At 43.4% G+C, this 24448-nt stretch overlaps 1 protein-coding gene across 4 annotated transcripts in view; it reads left to right on the forward strand.

Moving 5' to 3' along the window:
• Nucleotides 1-247: 247 nt before the first annotated feature.
• NCKAP5L (NCK associated protein 5 like) overlaps nt 248-24448 on the forward strand; it is a 71468-nt gene continuing 47267 nt past the window's right edge. For 3 of the 4 annotated variants that reach the window (XM_072135168.1, XM_072135170.1, XM_072135169.1), the window contains exons 1-4: nt 248-378; nt 771-825; nt 1248-1363; nt 8532-8653. In XM_072135168.1, the coding sequence (XP_071991269.1) occupies nt 1323-1363; nt 8532-8653 (163 nt within the window). In that variant the 5' untranslated portion in view covers nt 248-378; nt 771-825; nt 1248-1322. Of the gene's footprint in view, nt 379-770; nt 826-1247; nt 1364-8531; nt 8654-21369; nt 21545-24448 lie in introns of those variants that run through there. The other variant, XM_072135171.1, reaches the window with a different exon arrangement.

Here is a 24448-nt window from a genome sequence, read left to right on the forward strand (position 1 = left end):
TAAGCTCTCTTAAATGCAATGCTAAAGTGTATGAAACATGCCGCCATACAAGTTTACAGTCAGAAAAGTAAATGCAAGCTTCCTGTGCATCTGATGGCAGTTCTCTTATTTATCGCAACTGTTTATCTCTATGTCAATTTATCTCCCTAACCCCCAGATACCAACTGTTAAGTAATCAAACCTACATAGGCGATGTGCATGAATTCACTAGATCCTATGATAAAGGGAATATTTCTCCTCCACAGGAAGTAAATAAGTCAGATTGTTACTTTAATCTTCTGCTGAGGATTAAAGCTACAATGATGTACCGTGAGAAAAGAGAGAACTTCCTCCATGGCACGGCTCCAAATAGCAGAATACAGTAATAAAATGTAAACGGTGAGGAGTTACATAAATATTTTGTAATTTTATGTATTAGTTTATTTTAGTTTTATTCAAATATTTGTTAATATAATCGAATTAACTGCAATAAAAGATAGATTTATAACATTTTTAAAGCATACATTCAAAATATATAGGACCTTTGAGAATGCAATAAAACATTGCCCCTACATTGCCTTCCTATGTACCCTGAGCATGACACTATGTTTGCTTTTCTTTTGTCTACAAAAAGTGGTTCCAAGTTAGTTATATCCACAGAATAGAGGATAACCTAATGATTGGTGGTGGTCCGACCACCGGGACCTCTAAAGATTAGGATATTTGAGCTAAATAAAAAATATATTTCTTTCACAATCTGTTTGTTTCACAATGTTTCTATTCATTTTTAGGGAAAGGAAAAAAATTTATGCAGTCATTAATAAACATACAATAAACAATCTACAGGTCAGTCTCCTGTCTTATTGCCAGATTTTTGAGTTATTAGAGAATGACCCATTAATAGAAAATTACAATATACAATTTACAATATATAGATGGGGGGAAGAAGGTTGGAGTCACAATCTGTTTTTCTGCCTTTTAAAAAATTTAAATTTACTGTCACCTTTTAGTTTTGTTACATGATTTTAAAGCTAGCTGAGACTTAACATTTTGACCTGAAGTATCAATGTCATATTAAGCTCACGTAGGCTGTGTCCACACTTATCAAATATCTGACTCTGGTACAAACTCCAAGAATCTGATGACATGGACATATTAGTTTCATGGTTAGGAGGTAAAATGCAATAAATGCTTTTAGGTCATGTGTTGAAGAACAGCAGGAGATTAAGTTGGCTGTCTGATTAATATATCACCTTCACCCTGTACAGTCATCAGGAATTTTGTCTATAACACAAGCCAGTCCAGAAATTCCCAGCACATCTGCTAACCAATACTTGAGTAACATGATAAACAAGAGGAAAAGTCAAAGGTTGGCCTCCTACAGGTGATTCTGCGCTAGACTTACTGTAATTCTTCAGAGACCAATACTGTCTAACCAAAATAAAAGCCTGATATAGTACACTTGTATCAACTATAGCATTTCTATTTGACATATGGGAATCTGTGTAAAAAATAGATACCAATACAACATTTCTTCCATAGCTGGGGCACATTCAGCCATTGCTTCCTTATAGGTGAGCTCTGTGAGTCAGGACCATCATTAATCCCATAAAATTGTTTCTTACACATTGGTGGACATGTATTTTATTCTGACTCAGGGTTTTTTGTGCCTTTTTGTACATTTTATCCACATTTTTTTTGTATCTACGCCTGGGTGTTAAGAAGTTCACCAGTGGGTGTGTCTGTTGCAGTGTCCTAATGTGTCTTTGCAAGACACATTTTGCAAAGGAGTTTCCCCACGAACAAAAGTTAGGCCCTATCCACGGGATAGGGCCAAACTTGCTGATCAGTAGGGGGTCTCAGATCATGAAAACGAGGGGTCCTATGGGGTCCCACATACCTCTGTCGGACCCCTTGTTGCTCCGTCAGACTAATAGAGCAAACGGCCGCGCATGACCGTTCTGCTCCATTAATCTCTCTGGAGATGATGGAAATTGCCAAGCGCCGCGCTCACTGATCTTCGTCAGCTCCATAGAGATTAATAGAGCAGAACGGCCATGCGTGGCGTCTGCTCCATTAGTCTAATGGAGTGATGAGGGGTCCGACGGATCTGTGGGCCCTATCCTGTGGACAGGGCCTAACTTTTTTTTTCATGGAAACCCCTTTAATTTCTTCTCTTTTCCATTTTAGCCACAAATCAAAGTACAACTGACCCATATTTACTCCAATGCATGTTTTAAAATGCACCTGAAATGTTGCAAAAATTAAAAAAATGTGCAAGCTCACACCAAAGTCTTAGATACATGAGAACAGACAAGTGTGCCAACACCAGGCAACCTTGAAAAGAGGGAACAGAAATACAATAATACATGTGCTGCTATGTAGGACTATACTTTGAAAGTGAGATAATGTGAGATAAGTCAATCCCACAACACTTTAATTCTCAGAATTGGTAGATGTTCTGTCTACCTAACCCATTGATCCTCTAGTGTCATAAACTATTGACATGTCATAACTTTATAAAATAGCAAACCTCCTTCAAAAAGATGCCTTATAGTGTTTTCTAGATTTTTCCAGTCTGCAGATTAGTATGTCATCAGTATTTTTTCTCTATGTAGTTCAATATCCTCCCTAGAGACAGACCATTACCATTATTCATCTGTAATACTGATGCCATACCGATGACAAACTAATGCAATATCACCAGTAATATGTTCATATTCAGATCTGTTTTTCCAGTTGATACTGAAAAGTTGACACTTCAAAAGGCAATTTCAGTGGTGTCTTATGAGAATTAAAGCTGCCTGAGCCTTCCATGTCAACGGGATCATTTACAGATCTAATGTGTATTACAGCCTGTGGAATATTCCTAGATAGCAAATGTCTGGGGAAGAAGGATTTTTGAAGGAATCTGTGACATAGATTTGAACCTAGCTTAAGAATTGAACGGGAAGATAACGATCCAGATGATTCTGTACGTAGATGGAAAATAATTTTTAATTCAGGTTAGTCAGAAAAAATATATTGAGACAGGAATAAAACACAGTTGGAGGTAAGCAGATGGAGCCTACGTGATTCACCTTACTCATGGCTCAACGTAATCCTTTGTGCTTCGCTATGGAATATGTATATGGCTAATGCGCAACAAGAAGAAAACCAGTGTAAACACATTAACCATTAACAGCTGGCACCATTCATTGTCATTCCCCCATCATCCTTAGGCAAAGCCCTCTCTTCTTTAATAATAATAAAATAATATTAATCTTTATTTATATATCACCATCAAATTCCTTGACTTGTAGATGATTATTTGTTTCACTTTGTGCCTTTGTTGCTTTTAACAGGTTTCCATAGAGCTCTATTAACTAGCTGCCTTCTTTTAGCTAAAAATTGTTTCTCTTACATCTCCATAAATTAACTTTATCCTGCCATCAGAGGGCGTGGGTCCTGCTTGGCCGGCCCTTACTATCTACTCCTCCCCATGTCCTAAGCCTCTTCTAAGTATTCAGCACTTCATGTCATGTGACCAGGGTGATGTCATCTGAGGTCCTGTTACATCTGCAATGTCTACTCAATGTATGTATCATGAACTAACAGCATGCCTCCATGCGGAGTCAGGACCATCATTAATCCCATAAAATTGTTTCTTACACATTGGTGGACATGTATTTTATTCTGACTCAGGGTTTTTTGTGCCTTTTTGTACATTTTATCCACATTTTTTTTGTTTCTACGCCTGGGTGTTAAGAAGTTCACCAGTGGGTGTGTCTGTTGCAGTGTCCTAATGTGTCTTTGCAAGACACATTTTGCAAAGGAGTTTCCCCACGAACAAAAGTTAGGCCCTATCCACGGGATAGGGCCAAACTTGCTGATCAGTAGGGGGTCTCAGATCATGAAAACGAGGGGTCCTATGGGGTCCCACATGCTGACTCCATGGAGGCGTGCAGTGATTTTATGATTTATGATTTTTATGATTTTTGTGATCAGATACATACAATTAGTATAACAGGACCTTAGATGACATCATCCTGGCCACCACAATGATTAGCTCTCTCTCAGTGCTCCATACAGCAGCATATCATAGTACTGATAGCGGTCAATCAGGAACATGGAGGCAGGGCAAAGCAGTAACCACTGAATATGCAGGGTTTTATTGGACCCACATCAGGTGAGTTGCAAATACGTTTACAAACTGATTTTTTAACATTGCAGCCATGGGACCCATTTAGGGATAAGAACAATGCTTTTTAATCATAGTTTTTAATCAAATATTTATTTTGGGTGGGTTAATTTCAACTTCTCTTTAACTCATAAGGTTACAAAAGATGGAGTGGCCAGGATGCTACTGTGATGCAGTTGGCGGCATCAATTAAGGAATTGTGACGATAATTCAGAACAAAATTATTATTTAATAACAGTTTCATGTACTGTTAACATTAAACTATTACTAAATAATCATTTTTAATGTATTGTGGTCACACTTACTTTGATGTGGCCAGCCACATCACAGCTGCACAAAGCCGCCTCCTGGTTCTCCATCTGTTTGAACCCTAAGTGACAAACAATATGGCTGCAGTTACAAAGAAAAGAGTGGAACAAATTAAAAATGTGTGCTAAAACTGTCCCACTAGTATATGTGAGCGACTACTTCAAGCAAATATAATCACAACCCTTCCCAACTCTGTAGCCATTTCTGAAAGCTTTTTTATCCTTCTGTAGAGTCTGCACATTTCTCATCCCCAGCAGCAAGGAAGCCAAATGGTAAAGTTACAGGAGAAAGGAGGGCTTATGGCTCAAACTGTTTGCAAACATTCCAGCGGTGTTCACACACAGGCTTTCTACAAGCCCTGCTCCGGGGATCCTGTAATAAAATGATCATAGGAACAGAAAAGTTAGCAAGACAAATAGCTAACTGTCCGCCCTGTCAGTGTCATTAGCCGCTACTTAGGGCTGATAGTTTAAATCAATGTTTTGTTCCACATGTGGAAGATTGGAGGAGGTTGTGTTCACTTACGTCTTATACTAAGGGAGAATTGAGGAACATGTTCCAGAGTGGTCTCAGAGAGTCTTTATTTCAGGACAAGGGCCCCTCAGTATGCAGCAGCCTCAGGAAAGAAAAAACTCATTGGATAGGGCGGCTGTTTCCGCCAGTGGGATTTGGAGCAAACAGCACTAATGTAAACATGAGGGGAATGCAAGTCCTGGCTTCTCTGTGGAAGGGTAAATGAGACCCAGATGCTATGAGCTCGCAGGACTGCTATGTGTTTTTTCTTTATTTCCTAGGGGTAGAAAGTTGTACTGGTATTTTATCCAGGCTAAGCTGATCATGTGAAACAGCAGCTAGGCGTATCCCCATCCAGTCTGTCCAGAAATCGGAATGCTACCAGATAGGTCAGGGGATTTTAGTGCTATATGTGCCTTGCAGAAACAAAAAAAAATCTTATTTTAAGAATTTGATAGGATACATCTGGGTACGTAGGAAAATTGGTACACTGTTTGCATGCCTGTAATGGCTGTATTCACACCGTGTGCCCGCCATGCTACACGTCGGCACACGGGAGAGAAAGAGGGGTTGAGTACTGCTGCCCCTGCCCCTCTCCAAAGAGAGACACGGCATACGTGTCTGATCTTTTCCCGGGTATGGAATGGTATAGTGCCGCACATATGCTCCATACGGTTCCGTGCGCCCATTGCCGGCCTATGGGGGGACATTTATAAGGCAGCCGTATAAACATCCCCTACGGTCGTGTGAACTTAGCCTAAGGGACAGAGATAGCAGAGTACTCGTTGATGTCAGTCAGTAGTTGATCAATAGCCAGTGAATAGAGTGGCAGAGCATATGCTTGGTCTACTATTTCCATTTAGATATGATCCTCACTGATCAGCCAGTTACAAATGGAACTTTTCTGTTTGGAAAACCCCTTAATTTTTTAGAAATACATGGAGCAAACATCCAGACTCCATGCAGATGTTTCCCTGGTCAGAATCATGCTTTGGATCTTAGTCTGCATAGCTACAGTGGTAGCCACAGGGAGTACCATATGTTCATGTAAGTCTGGACACATATGAGTTGCATTTGATGCACAGATGAGGAAGAACTAGGTCACATACATGCTTCCTGACTACACAGAGAAATCACCAGAAATGGCTTATGCGTGACCTCAGTGAAGTACAGTCATGCAATGCATGCAATTTATGTGTGTCTGGATATACATGGATGATCCGGCAGTCTTAATCTTAATATCAAACTGGATTATCAGATAAGGAAAGTAAATCTTTACATATATGAGAAGTGGAAATGTGGCGAGACCCAAATACCTACTTACCTAAACTATGAACCTCCTCTCCCCATGCACATCTGTGAGGCTCTGGAATACAGGTTGATTTCCAAAAGCCGCTTTTTTATTTTCCAAAATCAGTCAGACCACATTTTGCTGAACATATCTTTTCTCTAGATGAGACAATCCATGCCCACTGAGGATTATGCTGCAGCTGCCGAGGCTCTGAGGACATCTGTGCAGGAGGCTCCATTAGAACTTTCCGTTGCAGATTCCATAATTTTTGACAGGAAAAAGCACTCCAAGTAAGATTTATTTCCCCCATCAAAAGGATGGAGATCGTGGTATATCCCATTAGATCAGTGGGGTCTGTCAGTCTAAATTGGTGTCCGTATTGCAAAAAATCCAGCAGATTGTTGTGGCTTTTGATATATATTACATATGCCCACTTCTATCAGCTTTCTTAGCCTAGCCTTTCTGCCACTGTTCTATAGAAGGATTAGCCCTATAAAATGGGGCTTATTTGCAAAAAAGACGGCTGTCAAAAAAGACACACACACACACTGGTTATTTCAGCTAGTAAAATCGCATGCTGTTTTTGTTTTTCATTACTTACTGAAATTAACCTGTTTAAGGGATGGCCACATTTTTCTTTACACAGACCCTCTGTGCTTCTTTCTTTACATTTCTGAGCTCTACTGAATAGGAGGAGCTGCAGCAGAGTTATGACTCATCTTGCTTCCTCCCACTCCCTGTCTCTGTCAGTGTTGATGGACAGTTAAAAGAGAGACACAGAGGATGAGGTCACATAAAAGACTCGGAGCAGAGACAGAGATGGCAGCTGTGAATGCAGAGGACAGCATACTGAGAACAGGGAAAGGTTGCTGCTTTTAAAGGAGGCAAACACATGTTCTCCTTTTTAAATTACGTATCCCCATGGCTACAGAAATATCATACACCACTGTACAATCAATAGCAATTTACTTATCCTCTAGTTCGGGTTCTCTCTCTTTCTACTCTATGGACTGATAAATGAAGCCCCAAGAGATATGAAGTTACCTTTTATGTTAAAATGGGAGGAGGACTTGCAGGTTGCCCTACTGAATGAAAAATGTAGGGCCTGCTGTGACACATTGATTAGGTGTAGCTGGCAGGTCTTCCTTGTAGAGACAGCCCTTAAGATATTACATAGAGCCTACATGTTCCCCACCAGGGTCCATGTCTATAACCTAGAGGTCCCACCGCAGCGCTTTAGAGGAAGTGAGGAGGATGGCACCGCCTTTCATACTTGGTGGTCCTGTCCAATTGAAGCCCGCTTTTGGAAAAGTATTGTGCAGCTTTTGGGACAACTAACAAGGTACACAGTTCTGCATGACCCAATCTTTTGCTTATTAAGCGATAAGCCTGAATGTGTCCCTCACAATGGGGATATTTACTATGGCGTTTCCGCCAGTTTTGTGGCACTCTGACCGCATGTTCTGCTCTCCGACCTATTTATTAGCTGGTGGTGACAGAAAACTCTCCGAAAAGGGGCGTGGCTTTTGCAGAGTGGTAACTCAGACACAATTAATATGCATCGCAGCCTTTTTTGGGCGCTGTAAACTGCCGGAAAGTACCGTAGACCAAAAGATATTTAGTCTAGCATGGACACAAAACCGTGCTATTGCACTCACATTAGGATGTTTGCTGCCTCGGTACAGATTTTGGTGCCAGGGACAGAAAATGGTCTTGGCGCCAGAAATGTACGTGCACAGCTCCACAATATTAAATGTGTATCTTCTTTCCGAGAGTAGGTCGGTAACAAAGCCAATGCAGACACCGACACTTTATGTAAATGTCCCCCAATATATTTAGACTGTGTCAATTTTGTACTTTCAGCAGCACACATGCATGCAGCCCAGTGGCGCAAAATAGACTTGGTGCTCTAGAGTAATCGAGAGAATTAACAATATCATGCTGTGCGAAAAACGTAATGCTGTCAGAACTGATACAAGGGATAGATTCAGGAAGGTGTTAGGAATTGATTATCTTTAAACATACGTATATGTATCATGCTACTGTGTATATGTAAATTTCTTTTGGATTATCAATAAGTTGATATGTTTGAAACTAAAGTAGGCAAACACACAGGTACATGTCTAAAAGTGGATATTTTTTGAAAAGTGGACAACCCCTTCAAGGACCAGTTCATCAGTTCATTTCTAGTTTTTGCATTTCCATTTTTCACTTCCCGCATTCCAGAAGCCATACTTTTTTATGTTTTATTTTACATAGGTGTATGAGGGCTTGTTATGTGCAGGACAAATTGTACTTTCTACTGGAACCATTTTCTTTTCTGTGCTATCTACATTGGAAAAAAATTCCAAAAGCTGTGGATTTTTCTTCAAAAAAGTCAGGTAACTTTTATTAACACATATAGTGACAACAGTGTTGTACATATATACACCATATTGCACCAGTATAACCTCATTCCAGAAACACCCCCCACCCCTGCAGTCTGGCCGTACCAATCCTATTAAGAAGAAACACTAGAGCCATATATCTCACCCATTCACATACCTCTCACACCCCCATCAATCCTCCAGGGTATACCCTCATCCATCACAACTCTTCTGTCCCTACTCCTGGACATTCCAACCACTTCCCCACTGTTTCTCAAACTTCTCAATCGCATTCTGCTTATAGTATACCCCCAACTCCATTCGAATAGTATTGTTCAGCAGCCGCTTAATCTCAGACATTCCTGGTGGGTCAGCATCAAGCCAATGCCTTGCAATGGTCTTTCGGACCTGATACAACATTTTAACAACAGAAAGCTGCTCAGCCTTGGGGATATTTATCCCACCACATAGCCCAGCATACATACTTTGGGGTCTTGCTGAATTCTCATTTCAAATACTTTCTGCATCAAATGCAAATCTGTCTTGTTCCACAGATCTCTCAGCGGCGGACATGGCCAAAACATATGCATTATATCTACCCCTTCGGCTAAACACGTAACTAATTTCCCTCAATCCCATCTTACACATCACCACAGCCTATACTCCCTATGCAACAAAAACAACAGGAACCCTCTCAACGCTACATTCAAGGAGACTTTACTCTGAGACTCCAAGATCTCCTCCCATTCATCATTTGGTAATTCTCCTACGTCTAGGTCCCACTTCCTATGCATCTCCACCAGATCCTTAGCCTGCACCACTCCCACCATTCCCCCCAATGACGTGAAAACAACTTCCCCAGAACCCAACTGTGCCTGTAGGTTACAGCATAGTTAATAGAACATAGACATAGGCACCTCAAATTGCCTAAAAGACTTGAGGGTCGACCCCACATATAATGCTTTAAGTAACATAGCACCCGCTGCCTCCAAAAAGCGGTGAAATTGACAAACAAAAATGTACTCGCTCCATTTTCTAGCAGTGTTTGCAATTACGGTTTTGAATAGGCAGTTTAGCTAACACATGGGGCATATCTACTAAGGGTCCGCTGCCACACTTTCATCAGATATTCTGACGTTTTTTGGTTTTGAACAGCTGTGACAGGTATTTAACAGGGGATTGTGTTGCACGAGATCGGATTGTGTCACAGCTGTGCGGACTTCCATGCGACACAAATTGGGGGGGGTGCCGTCGGACGTTCCAACTGACTCGGACTGAGAGTGGGATTGAACTTTCAAATAGTGTTGCAAAATCAAGCACTTACATGCAGTGGGAAGAAGAAGGTGAACTCTGGCGGACCTGAGCGGGGAAGAGACACATGCAGGATATCGGGCACACAATCTTAGTGAATTGCGGCACGGTGCATTATCGTCAGACAATGCACTTTCAGTGTACTCCTCCAGATGTAAGGTAAGTAAATGTCATCCTCTTTATTCTATAGGTCAGTTTGATAATGGGAATACCAAATTTATATAGTTTTGTTGTGTCTGACTACCTCCAAAAAATTAAAAATTTTGGCAAAAAAATTGTCTTTACATATTCTGACACCCATAACTTTTTTATACTTCAGTCTATGGAGCTTTGTAAGGTGTCATTTTTGGTGGTACAAAAAGATGTTTTCATTGATTCCATTTTTTAGAACTCTACAAGCTTTAAAGCACTTTTTATTTCAAATTTTATAGGTCACAAAATGATGAGAAAGCATTGGTTTGGTTTTTGAAAGTTTTTTCCTTTACAGGTTTATCACATGGGATAATTATTTTTATATTTTGATAGATTGGGCATTTATGCTTATACACTTATACCCAACATGTTTATGATTTTATTTATCTTTTTTTTGCATTCTAGGGAAAGAGGAGTTGATTTGAACTTTTCCTTTTTTTAATATATGTTTTTTAATATTTTATTCATGTTTTATTTACTACTTTTTAGGTCCCATAAGGTGTCTCAACCCTAGGGGTCTGATCATACAATATACTGCAATACTACTCTATTGCAGTATATTGTGAATATAGAGCTCTTTTATTACATGCCTGCCTCCGATAAACAGTGTTAATTGGCAGCTATAGGAGCCTCCCATGGGCTCCCAGCTGTCATAATTACCAATCCATGACCGCCGATGATTTTGCAGGGGTGCAGATTGGTAGCAATGTGGTCGTGCCCATGTGAAGTTGCTGTTTAGCAGAAATAGTTGGTTTTCACTTGTCGCTTTGAGATCTTTAGGCGCCTTCAGTGCACAAATCAGGCCTCTGTTTCTACTTGAGTGCTTTTTAATAACTGCAAGGAATAAAGAGAACCTGTCAGTAGAAATTGACCTAATAAAGCAGGGATAGTGGACCCACTGTACCAACTCAGAGGATGATGAAGCGGAGTCTAAAGGGGCACCCAATTTTCACCCGAGCCCGCTGCAAAGTGGGTAGGACTTGCTGCGGTGTGGTACCACCAGGTCACTCCACAGGCACGATTTTGTCCGCGGGGGTAGCAAAAGCAAGGTACAGAGTCGTAAGGTAAAACCGTTGTCGGGGACAAGCAAGAGGTCAGGACAGGCAGCACGGGATCAGAGTTGGGGACGTAGCGGAAGGTCAGGACAGACAGTAAAGGAGCGAATTCAGGAACAGAATTGAGGTCGCAACAGGAAGTCACTATAAACGCAGAGGACATAGGGAATAAGCTTTCTCTAAGGCACAAGGCACGAAGATCCGTCAGGGGTCATAGGAAGAGGCTAGCTATTTAACAGGTCAGCAGCTAGCGAGTGGCAATTAGCGGCGCACTGGCCCTTTAAATTTTACAGAGCTGGCGCATGCACCCTAGGAGACTGAGACACGTGCCGCGAGAGACGCGGTTGGAACACGGAGAGGTCAGTGAGGCAACAGGCACAGAGAGGCACATAGAGGCACGCAGGTGTTCCTGTTCCCCGAAACATGGGTCGCAGGGACATTTATGACACACTACCACCAGTATGTTGTCCAGAACTTTCATGGGACAGCATTGCAGAAAAAGACAACAAGGAGAAGAGCCTTTTGCACTTGAAAAAGGGGTTCATTGTGACCCCGAAATACGTTTGTGAGTTTTCAGACAACTAATAAAACGTTTCTTAATCACGAACTTTGAATCCTGACTACCAATGTGCACCTAAAACTACAAAGATGGACACAACATGGTCAACTGAAGCCAAGTAGTTGTTCTGAGGTGGGGACAGCCTGACTGAACTCTTTGCCACCATGATTATACAACCAATTTACATCTCACTACAAAGATGATTTTCCAGATGATGCTACCTGAATAGGCCATGAAAAAACATGATCTGGAAGGTATAAAGCTGCTTGACAACATACCGGTAGAGGTTTATTAGGTAATTTTTCTGCTGACAGGCTGTTGTTTCAAGTTGAAAACCCTTCAGCAAAAACCCTGTCAAAAAAACAATACAATAATGGCTATTACAAAAAGACTCACAGAAAAATACTATTTTTCTATTTATTCACTGTACTTAAAGGAAACCTACCATTTCAAATGGTAGGTGTAAGCTGTAAACACCGAGCACCAGCTTAGGGTGAGCTGGTGCCGGTGCTTAGTTTCGTTCACTTTTTAAACTTTATAGCAGAAACTGCTTCGGCGCGCGCCTACATAGGAAATGCACCTACATAGGAAATGCCGCAGGCGTTGCGCGCGCACGGTCGCGCGCAGCGCCGAAGCAGCTTCTGCTATAGAGTTTAAAAAGTGTTAAAACCGCGATACCGCGGTTTATAACACTAACGAAACTAAGCACCGGCACCAGCTCACCCTGAGCTGGTGCTCGGTGTTTACAGCTTACACCGACCATTTGAAATGGTAGGTTTCCTTTAAACTTCATACACTTTGCTGTCCTATTAAAAGCTAAAATATAATCTTGCAACTTTCCTACTTGTACCTCCTTGGATATCATCTTCTCAAACTCATTCCTTTATTTTTAAAATCAGGTAATTTTCATTGAAAAAAGTCCCCCTCCCCCCTTTTCCTTTAAGTACAAACATATCAAACACATTACTTAGTTATATACATTTTAAGTGTATTGCTATGTAAATTTTCTCCTTAACCAGCCGTCGGCATTTGCCCTCTTTTTAATGTCTGGTATGCAGCAAGTTTTTGGTGTAACACAGCAAATTCATGTATCATGTGTATTCCTTGTGTGACCTTACACTAACACTTCAGAGAAAACAGGCTGCATCTTCCTCCTGCCATGACTCTAGCTAATGAATCAAGGAGGAGTACTTGTTTTATTGGTTGCCCTCCAATGATACTCCCTGTGTGCATATGACCTGATACTCACATCAGTGGCCAAGAAAAGGTTAACAGGTCACCTAGTTAAACACATGCAAATATAAAATATATGTCTGGATAAGAGGTGAATTTTTATAGTCGTATATGCTAACTGTAAGGATAAATTCTACTATTTGATGTCATGACACATAATGAAAAGGTTTGTGCTGTTTCAGCAAATAATTGTTATTGGTTGTATACTGAAAACGTATACAATTTTGCAATATACACTCACCGGCCACTTTATTAGGTACACCATGCTAGTAACGGGTTGGACCCCCTTTTGCCTTCAGAACTGCCTCAATTCTTCGTGGCATAGATTCAACAAGGTGCTGGAAGCATTCCTCGGAGATTTTGGTCCATATTGACATGATGGCATCACACAGTTGCTGCAGATTTGTCGGCTGCACATCCATAATGCGAATCTCCCGTTCCACCACATCCCAAAGATGCTCTATTGGATTGAGATCTGGTGACTGTGGAGGCCATTTGAGTACAGTGAACTCATTGTCATGTTCAAGAAACCAGTCTGAGATGATTCCAGCTTTATGACATGGCGCATTATCCTGCTGAAAGTAGCCATCAGATGTTGGGTACATTGTGGTCATAAAGGGACGGACATGGTCAGCAACAATACTCACGTAGGCTGTGGCATTGCAACGATGCTCAATTGGTACCAAGGGGCCCAAAGAGTGCCAAGAAAATATTCCCCACACCATGACACCACCACCACCAGCCTGAACCATTGATACAAGGCAGGATGGATCCATGCTTTCATGTTGTTGACGCCAAATTCTGACCCTACCATCCGAATGTCGCAGCAGAAATTGAGACTCATCAGACCAGGCGTTTTTTCAATCTTCTACTGTCCAATTTCGATGAGCTTGTGCAAATTGTAGCCTCAGTTTCCTGTTCTTAGCTGAAAGGAGTGTCACCCGGTGTGGTCTTCTGCTGCTGTAGCCCATCTGCCTCAAAGTTCGATGTATTGTGTGTTCAGAGATGCTCTTCTGCCTACCCTGGTTGTAACGGGTGGCGATTTGAGTCACTGTTGCCTTTCTATCAGCTCGAACCAGTCTGCCCATTCTCCTCTGACCTCTGGCATCAACAAGGCATTTCTGCCCACAGAACTGCCGCTCACTGGATGTTTTTTCTCTTTCCGACCATTCTCTGTAAACCCTAGAGATGGTTGTGCGTGAAAATCCCAGTAGATCAGCAGTTTCTGAAATACTCAGACCAGCCCTTCTGGCACCAACAACCATGCCACGTTCAAAGGCACTCAAATCACCTTTCTTCCCCATACTGATGCTCGGTTTGAACTGCAGGAGATTGTCTTGACCATGTCTACATGCCTATATGCACTGAGTTGCCGCCATGTGATTTGCTGATTAAAAATTAAGTGTTAACGAGCAGTTGGACAGGTGTACCTAATAAAGTGGCCAGTGAGTGTACATTTTGTACAGTTTATTTTTTACAGTTTTCTAGATCTCTGCCTTTTATTTACCATCTTCTTTTACAGCCTGCCACAGCACATACTGCAATTAGAGATGGGCGAATTTGTTGAAATTTGGTTCAACCCAATTCCCCAAATTTTTCGGAAAAATTGGATTAGACCCAAATCGAATAATGACAAATCACTTTAAAAAAACAGGTATTTCCTGGCTGCATAGAGCCTGTAGGGCAGTGGTGGCGAACCTATGGCACGGGTGCCAGAGGCGGCACTCAGGGCTCTTTCTGTGGGCACCCAGGCCACCACCCCAGCACATCAGACAGTACTTAAAGAATCTTCTTGCAATTCCAAGCAACTTGAAATAAGCTGCTTTCAGTGATATTTTAAAGTGATACTTACTTGGCTGCTTGTGACTGTAGGAAGAGGGAGAAGGTGTGGACAGGGCCAAATTATCTTTGGAGGTCCTCCTGCTAGCTCCACAATTCTCCATGTACAGTGCGACAATAAGTTACTTCTTTAATTTTTGGTTGGCACCTTGGGATAAATAAAGGGGGCTTTGGGTTGCAGTTTGGGCACTTGCTCGCTAAAAGGTTCGCCATCACTGCTGTAGGGTGTTGTAGAACGTTGTGCCATGCTTAAATATGCATTGGGTGAGTGGTTTGGTCTTCAAACAATGCTGTGTTTTAGTATGACACGCATATGACAGCCGCCGCTCTTAGAATCGCTTCACTCTCCATTTCCATGTGCACTTACAGAGGCCAACTTCACCAAATAAGTGAAATGGGAACGCAGCCTAACAAGGTAACGTCTGTGCCAGTTCGAAAGGACCGAGCTGAGGGCCAAGATCCCACTATAACAGTGCATTTTTTTACACTGACATTAGATGATTCCATAGATTATGACAGTACCTGTTCTGTTAAACGCGGATACATGTAGAAACCCCCCTAAAGAGTGGAGAGGGTGATGGCAGTAATTTTGCATTGACGTCACTGATCATTTTGCCCTTCATTTCATTTGTCAGTGTCCACTTTCAATCGGTCAATAATCCATCATCAGTATTGCTAAAGCCAAAAACAAACAGGAGTGGATCCAAAACAGAGATGACCAGTAAGTGGGATATTTGCATGTCCTCTGTGTTCTGTATCCACTCCTGCTTTTGGCTATCAATCCTGAGGCTTTTCATTCCTTCTGACAGATGAAATGAAGGGGAAAACCAAACACAGTGGCAACCTCATAGAGTGGTGGAGGGTGAAAATGAAAACAGCATTATGGAAATCACAGGGTGTTCCAGGGAGACAGCGGTCAGTTGGCAGCAGCATGAGTAGGCGACAGAGTGGCACAATGACAAATTATGGAGGTGGCGGAAACATGGTAGGCCACAGAAAAGCACAATGACAGAGTGTGGAGGTGGCAGCAACCTGGTAGGCCAGAGAGTGGCACAATGACAGAGTGTGGAGGTGGCAGCAACCTGGTAGGCCACAGAGTGGCATACTGACAGTGTGGAGGTGGCAGCAACCTGGCAGGCCACAGTGTGGCACAATGACAATAGCAGAGCGTGGAGGTGGCGGCAGCAGCAGCAGGATGCCACAGCGTGGCACAAGTTCTTTCGGTGGCAGCAACATGGTAGGCCACAGTGTGGCACAAAGATGAAGTTTGATATGAATTTGAAGTTTGAAATGAATTTGAAGTTAAAATTTTCAATTTAAATTTGAATTTGAAGATTAGAGACACCACATGCATAATACATTACAATTTTCCTGAAAATGTTATGTCTTTGCCAAAAAAGAACTGCAAAGGTGGCACCAGCAGTAGCATGAGGTCAGAGTGTGGAACAATGATAAATTCATTATCTGGCAGCAACATGGAATGCCACAGAGTGGCACAGTGACAGAGTGTGGAGGTTGCAGCAATATGGTAGGCAGAGTGGCAGAATGACACATTGGGGGTCATTTACCCGAATCACACTGTTACGTCATTTACCTGAATTTTACCGATTTGCGCAGTTTTTTCCCTGAATTGTCCTGGGCTTTTGGCGCACGTGATCGGATTGTGGCGCATTGGTGCTGGCATGCACACGATGTAAATCGGGGGCGTGTCCATCGGAAAACCCGTTGGATTCGTATTTTTTAAAAAAATGTGTTGCTTGACATGCGCTTACCTGCACCCGGCCTGGCTTGGTGAAGTTCAGTGCACTCCGACGGAATTCAGCGCAGCAGCGACACCTGGTGGACATCGGGGGAACTACCTTAGTGAATCCCGGCAGACCCGAATCCTCCACAGAGAACGTGCGCTGGATCGCGAATGGACCGGGTAAGTAAATCTACCCCAGTAGAGTGGCACAATGACAAAGTGTGGAGGTGGCAGCAACATGGTAAGCCACAGAGTGGCACAATGACAGAGTGTGGAGGTGGCGTCAGCAGCAGCAGGAGGAGGTCAGAAAGTGGCACAATGACAAATTCTTAACATGGTGACCACAGAGTGGTAAAATGACAGAGTGTGGAGATGGGTGACAATTCCAGTTCCTGGTAAAGATGGTGGGAGGCATATGGAGCAACTGTCAGCAGATGTGTGGCATCAGGCGAGTGGCATCAGAATAGTGGCTGAGGCAGGTAGTTAGAATCCAGACTCATTTCAAACAAAGAAAAGAGAAAAGTGGCATACATATGTATCAAACATAGAAAATATTTTATTAAAGTGTCACATACAATAGTTAAAATCCATTAAAAAAAGTCCACCTGGGGACTTCAAAGACTATACAGACTAATGAAGCCTACTTGAGAGGCGACACGCATCGGGCTACAGATATGAACCAGGACTGGTAATATGTGATCTTTTCTAAGTATGGATTTGTGCAATTGTTTCTGTTTACAGCATTGACTTTAGCACTGAAGCACTTTATTAAGCATTCTTTGTTAATATCACTGGTATTTATATGAAATTGCACATTATTTACACCGGATCAATTATCTATGCATACTTTACAATACTTTTTCCCAGTCCGTTGTGTAGACATATCTGTATAGTCTTTGAAGTCCCAAGGCGGACTTTTCTAATGGATTTTAACTATTGTTTGTGACACTTTAAAGGGGTTATCCGGGTCTTAAAAATTACTGAGGGCCGGGCTGGGGAGGGCTATTTAAAAATAATAAACATGTACTTACCTCGTCCGGCGCCGCTGATGTCCCGCTCCGCGACCCATCTCCTCTGTGTGCCGGTTTCATTAGAAGCACGCACAGTGACCTTCCTATACGGCCGGAAGTTCCCATCCGACACCATCTCCCAGCGCTTACAACGCTGAGAGATAGGGACGGATGGGAGGAGCCGGCCACATCGCCGACCGGAAGCTCCCTGTGCGTGGCTTCTGTGCCCCTGTAAACAAACAGGGGCACGGATCGAAGGGACCGCGGCGCGGGACATCGGCGGCGCCGGAGGAGGTAAGTACATGTTTATTATTTTTAAATAGCCAGCCCCTAAGTAATTTTTAAAACCCGGATAACCCCTTTAATAAAATATTTTCTATGTTTGATACATATGCATCTCCCTTTTCTCTTTTCTTTGTTTGTAATTAATTCATTGGATGCATCTTTTTTTGTTACAAAAAAGGCCTGCTTTATGAAAATCCAGACTAATTTCTCAAGGTTTGGGAGAGGCGCCATGGCTGATCTAATCTGATGCATTAGGCATTGGTTTGTTGAAATCCTGGCCGATCCAAGCCTGATTCATCTTGACAAAGGTCAGTCTCTCCACATTACTGGTGGACAAGCAGGTTCTCAGTAGTCCAGGGGATTCTCTACCTGGAGTGGTAAAGTGCTGTCCAAGTAGGCCACCACCTGCTGGTGCAGGGTCTGCTTCATGTCATGCTGCTGATGGTCGCTACCCTCCTCACTAGGCGGGTGAAGAACGTTGCTCATTAAGGACTCCAGACTTAAGGTGCTGCTGATGGAGGTACTACTCCTCCTACCCCCCCCCCCCCACCCCCATCTCCCCACAGCAACCGTGGCAGTAGTATGTCAGCAATGACTGCCAGGAATCCCCCGGTCAGACCTGACAGAGGATGGACAATGGCACACATAGGCAAATGTTTTTTCATTATTTCTCTATAGTATGCCAGCTGTTCCTCGCTCTCGGCAGCTTGAAAAATGTCACCCATTTTTGACCAGTAGCGAGGGTCCAGGAGGGTGGAGAGCCAAAAATCATCCCTATGGCGGATGTTGACTATTTGGCTGTCACTAGTAAGGCAAAGCTGCTTGCTGTGGGCCATCTGCGCAAGGGACTCTGAGGGACTCCCGGCCTCCATCTCAACTGTATACTGCCACGGTGCTTCTGGGTCATATGCCTCGTCTTCTACCTCCCCCGGATGCTCCTGCTCCTCCTCTCTTGTCACCTGAGTGGAAAAACCACTGATTTCACAAGACTCTGCTTGTGCTCCAATGTCCTCCTCCAATTCAGCACCCATCGGACTCATGTGGCCATGAGATGTAGTCGCCACTTCTCTAGTGCCCTGACCAGACAGATTTTGCAGCATCAGTTCCAGGACATGAAGCAGCGGAATGACGTTATTCATCCCGCAGTCCTGGCGACTGACAAGTAACGTGGCCTCTTCAAAGGGCCTGAGCAAGCGACAGGTGTCACGTATGAGCTGCCAGTGGCTGACATCAGAGATACAGAGTACTCCTGTCTGCTTGCATCATCAAAAAATTATTAATGGATTTTCTCTGTTAATACAGGCGGTCTAACATATGGAGGCTGAAATTCCAACGGGTGGAAACATCACATATCAGACTATGTTGGGGGGAGGCCATTCTGCCACTGCAACTCGAGGAGGGTGTGCTTGGCTTTGTAAGAATGGCTGAAGTTCATGCACAGTTTCCGGGCCATTTTTAGAATGTCTTGCAGATGGGTGGAAGACTTGAGGAACCTGTTGACAATCGGACTCAACATGTGCACCAAGCAGGACGCATGGACCATCCCTTCTTGTGTCAACGCGGACACCATGTTCCTCCCATTGTCTGTCACCATGGTTTCCGATTTTCAGTTGTCGCAGAGAAAGCCACCGATTGATTTCTTCTTGCATGACGTGGAACAGTTCCTCGCCTGTGTGAGGGCAAACCAGGTGTAGAACTGCGTGACACCGCTGTGCCCTGCACATGTGGTATGATGGAGCTGATAGACTTGTGGAGGCTGAGGTGGTGGTGGAGAAGGAGGAGGCGTACACTGGCGCTGGAGCAGCAGTTTGACAAACTGGAGGAGAAATTGGCGTTTCCTGTTCAAGTTTTTGGTGTGGCTGGGCAGGAAGCACATTCACCCAGTGGGCCGTAAAGGACATGTACTGGCCCTGACCATAGTTACAGCTCCACATGTCCGCGCTGCCGTGCACCTTGGAAGAAACCGATAAGCTCAAGGACTGGCCCACTAACATAATGGTGAAGGGCTGGCACTGCCTTTTTGGAAAATATATTTTGGCTTGCAACTCTCCACCTCGGTTCAGCACAAGTTATTCTCTGAAGGGTGCAGCAGGACAGATGCTGGTTGAGGACAGGTGAGCACCACTAACCTGCTCCTGGGCCATGCCAAATAAGGGTTGTATCTGACGGACCCATGGACTCTTGGCTGGGGTTGTCAGATGTCATTTGGGAGGAAGTGGATGACCTAGTCAACCAATCGACAACCTTTGGGTTGTTTATCAACACACTGCTGCTAGATGACACCGGCAGTTCTGGCCTCACAGAGTCACTCCTGCCGCGACGTTCCCTTACTCCGCTGCGACCTGTGCCTGCTCCACCTTCAGCAACAAAAAAGAATTGCTACTTGTGGTAAACTGCGGCGGTACTACAGCAGCGCCCAGCAGGCTTGTTGTAATGACTTCAGTGCGCCTGTCAAGCTCTGTTATGTACAGACACGGCAGGGACCCAGCGTTTTTGACAGATTTGACCAATTATCTTAATTCAAACTGGTCAAAAATGCATGCGTTTTCAAAAACCGCATGCGGTTTTTATGATCTGAAAACACACAAACTAAAAACGGCCTAAAAACGCCATGTGTGTCACCACCCTTGGGACTTAGTAATAATATTAATTCCTTTATTTATTTAGCGCTGACAGATACCGCAGTGCTGCACAAAGCTTGCCAATTCATTCCAATTGGATGAATGTCCAGTATGTCTTGGAGTGTGGGAGGAAACCAGAGAAAACCCACGCAAAAACCGAGAGAACATACAAACTCTTTGCAGGTGTTGAACTGGATGGGACCTGAAACCAGGACCCCAGCGCTGCAAGGATATAGTGCTAACCACTGAGCCACCGTGCTGTGACTTTGATGAAAAAGTTAAGGGAAACAGCTTTCCAGCAAAACATAAATGTTAAAATGCATCACCAAACGCAATGCAGCAAAATTAGAAGTTTGTGTGCTTTTCAAAAATGTAACATAGCGACAGAACGGCTGAAATTACATGCATTTAAATGAAAGAGAAACAGGAGTGTCTTTTCCAACGCGTCAAAAACGCAACATGCAAATGCGGCCAAACAGTGCATTTATTCTGAGGCTGCGTTCACATGTAACATTTTGTTTCCGTTGTCGCATGTGTTCTCAAATGCATCAGAACAACTGAGAAGAGGAGATTTGCCCAAGTACATTGTTGTCAACATTGTGTTTATAAAACGCAAGAGTAAACACATGCGTTCACATTGCGGTAACGTGCATGCAGTTCTCCGTAACATCAGTTATACTTGCACTGTAAACGCATGTGTCTGTGCCTTATAGCAGTTTTGCAGATGACGATGCTGCCGGCTCCTGTGATGTATGGACCGGGTGACATAATAATACATGTGTGTTGTGTACAAGTCGTCCCCGCGCCAGAACTTTACTCGCCCCTTCCCCCTCCCACACCTCCGGGATGGGGAACATCTGGGGAGCGCTGGCCGAGCCGCCTCTCATTGGCTGCACACAAGGGGCCGGGGCCGGAGCTTTAAACCTGTGACGTCACGCGCCGCGGCTGCTCCGAGCTCCGGGACCTGGAGGGGATATTCCAAACTGCGGCGCGAGCGGGGGAGGAGGTGAGCGGACCGAGGGGAGGACCGCGGCCCGGCCAGCGGATCAGTGCTCGGGTGAGTGCGGGGGGCACGGACACAATGCCGGGGAGGGGGAGGGGTTATGTGTGAGATGGACATCCTGCCCATTGTGTGTGCGGTGCAGCAGGTAACATGTCTGGCTGCAGAGCATCCAAGGCCATGGCCCATCTCACCTGGGCACATGAACATGGCACCGGCCTCCTGCACCATCTGCTGCCCATAGCTGCGGACTCCCATGACCCGGAATAATGATCATCTAGGGCGAGGGGGCCATGCTGCTGGATGTCCTCCTATAGGAGTTGTAACACATCTTTCCTAAGGCCAAATCTGCCCAGTTATGTAAAATAAGGAATCCTGCAGCCATCAATATACTTCAGAACTTGGGGGCGATGCCTTTAGGAACTCTAGAATATCTGCATGACCTTATTTTATAGGATTTCCATTTACCAAAGGGTTAAGGGTTGTGCCTTTCTATACAATAGTCAATAAATAAATGTTAAGATCCTAAACTTTTCCAATGAGGATGTTAGGAAAGCTGGGTGAGGAGTGACCTCCTTAGGAATGGTTGTCCTTCTCATAATATCTGCATTATACCAGATAAGGCAGCGATGGCAAATCTTTTACACACCGAGTGCCCAAACTACCACCAAAACCCACGTATTTTTGCAAAGCATTAACTTATTAATGCTCTGTCACAGGTTTAAATTGTATAGGCACCAGAGGACACCAATACAGTAGAAAGAAGGAGACGTAGTTTGGATTATCATTGTAGCTTCCTTCTACAATGGCTGCTTGGGACTGCAGGGGGTGTGAGTCCTATCTGGCGAACCCTGCCCTGGGGTGATGGCAAGGATGCCCATTTAGAGGGCTCTGAGTGCCACCTCTGGTACCCGTGCCATAGGTTTGCCACCACTGACATAAGGTATAATTCAGATTCCTGCATAGAGAAGATGGCACTAACTGGTCTATCTGTGGTGGTGTGCTTCATTATAAAGTTACAGAAGAGGGAATCACAGGACTCGTGACCCCTGGATATTATAAATACTATAAGTGATTATAAATATTCTAAACATTCATTGATCACGCACTGGTGTAGGAGCTGGGAGCGTCAATAACGTTTATATTCTGAGTGTAGGCTGTGTTACATAATACAACATGTTCTAAGTCACCATTAGAAATTTCTGCATACTGGGAGTGTTCCAGAAAAAAAAAGTCTGGTGATGTTATCATATGATGTAGAAATTCTTGAACTATTCATCTCCTCCACTGCCGGAGGTCACCCCCTACAGAAGCCAAGCCCTTGTGACAGATGTAAGGAAGTTGCACAATAAATGGGTTAGGTTTCACAAGACTGAAAGTTACCCCAAAAGCAGATGTTGTCATTGTTAACAGTGTGGCATTGTTGGCCCAGATCTGCAGGCTGTATGTGTGGGGAACAGCTGGGAGATCATGCAAGGCTCCTTTACTGTCAGAGGGTCCTGGAATTTCATTCATCCGCTATCAGGAGCTAAAGCAAATGGAAACTGTACATTCTCTGCATGTTTTGTGGAATGGAGCCGACCCATGTGGAGTTGTTGGAGGAATTAGCTTCTTTTTTTTTTTTTACTTCTAGTTATTAAATGTATATACTGGGGTCATTGAACCCTTAGTAATATTTCCTCTATGAAACTTTGATGCCTTGTTTAGCATGCAGAGCATTATACGGTAATGCATTGTGCTGAATAAGTAATGCATTCTGTGCATAGGGAACTCAAACGCCTACATTACACGGTGCAGTTCATATGGACTTTCTTTAGTAAATGTAAAAAAATGTAATATTTTTTCCTTCCTCGGTCCGGCAGTGGCTATTCAGTGCTTTACCCCTCCTTCAGCTGATGAACAAGACACCTCCTGATCGTCTTGGCTTGTATTCATTAAATAATGGAGCACATGCTGCATCTGTATAATCTGGGTGTCGAATTTTGCAATACAAATGCATAGTTCCACCCGACACCATATGAATGTTGTGGCTAATAGCCCTCATTGGTGGTCAGAATGGCTGAGGAATGTGTTGGTGCACAAATCCCCTATTAGTTTCCGTTGTTGTTTGTTGGGGCTCTGACTTCTGGTACCACCGTTAGACCTGGTGGGCTCTCCTGTAACCCCATGAAATGGAGCCATGTCTGCCACAGGACCCTTTATGGTAGCAGACATAATTCATTTATGTCTGTATTATCACCCTTAGGTATTTTAAAATCCAACATGAGAAAAACCCTTTGGGATTTTATAGACCCATAACCTTGTATTATGTGATATGCAGGTTATATTATTATGTAACATCATGTTACTGTGAGAATATTGTTCTACACCCTTGGTTTTTGTTTTTTTTCCAGTAATCATCTGTGAATAATGAAATAGTCCTATAAACAATAAGGCCAACAAAGAAGTTGTCATTGCAGAGCATTTTCCCTATATGGAGCTATCACCTTTCATTATAGTGAAACATTGTATTCTGGTGTATTATATGTTTAACTCTGGGACAGCCCTTTTAAATTACATTTCCCTGTGAGAATATAATGGGGGGAAATTTAGACATTGAATCTGCTCTTAAATGAGCGTTGCATTAATTTCTGTATTGTTACTGTGATGAGCCATAATACTTCCAGGAACAATTTTCGTATAATACCTTCTCAGGTTTTGAAAGCTCATGACACTGCCATAATAAGGTCCTATTTTAGCAACTGTAGAAATCTCTGTTCAGATATTATCTTTTCCTCCTATGGTGGTGTAAGACTGGTACCACATGACTATGCATGGCCCCTCTTACCTTCTCCAAACTGTTTTCATGATTACAGTTTGATGCTAATGATGACAGTGGTCTGGCATATTCTTGTTGGGGTAGTCCGAGGCACTGCTTCTTCCCTGAAACGGCCCTCCCACTCCCTAGGCCGGCAGTGACTC

The sequence above is a fragment of the Engystomops pustulosus genome, chromosome 2, assembly GCF_040894005.1.
Source record: "Engystomops pustulosus chromosome 2, aEngPut4.maternal, whole genome shotgun sequence".
Taxonomy (NCBI): Eukaryota; Metazoa; Chordata; class Amphibia; order Anura; family Leptodactylidae; genus Engystomops; species Engystomops pustulosus.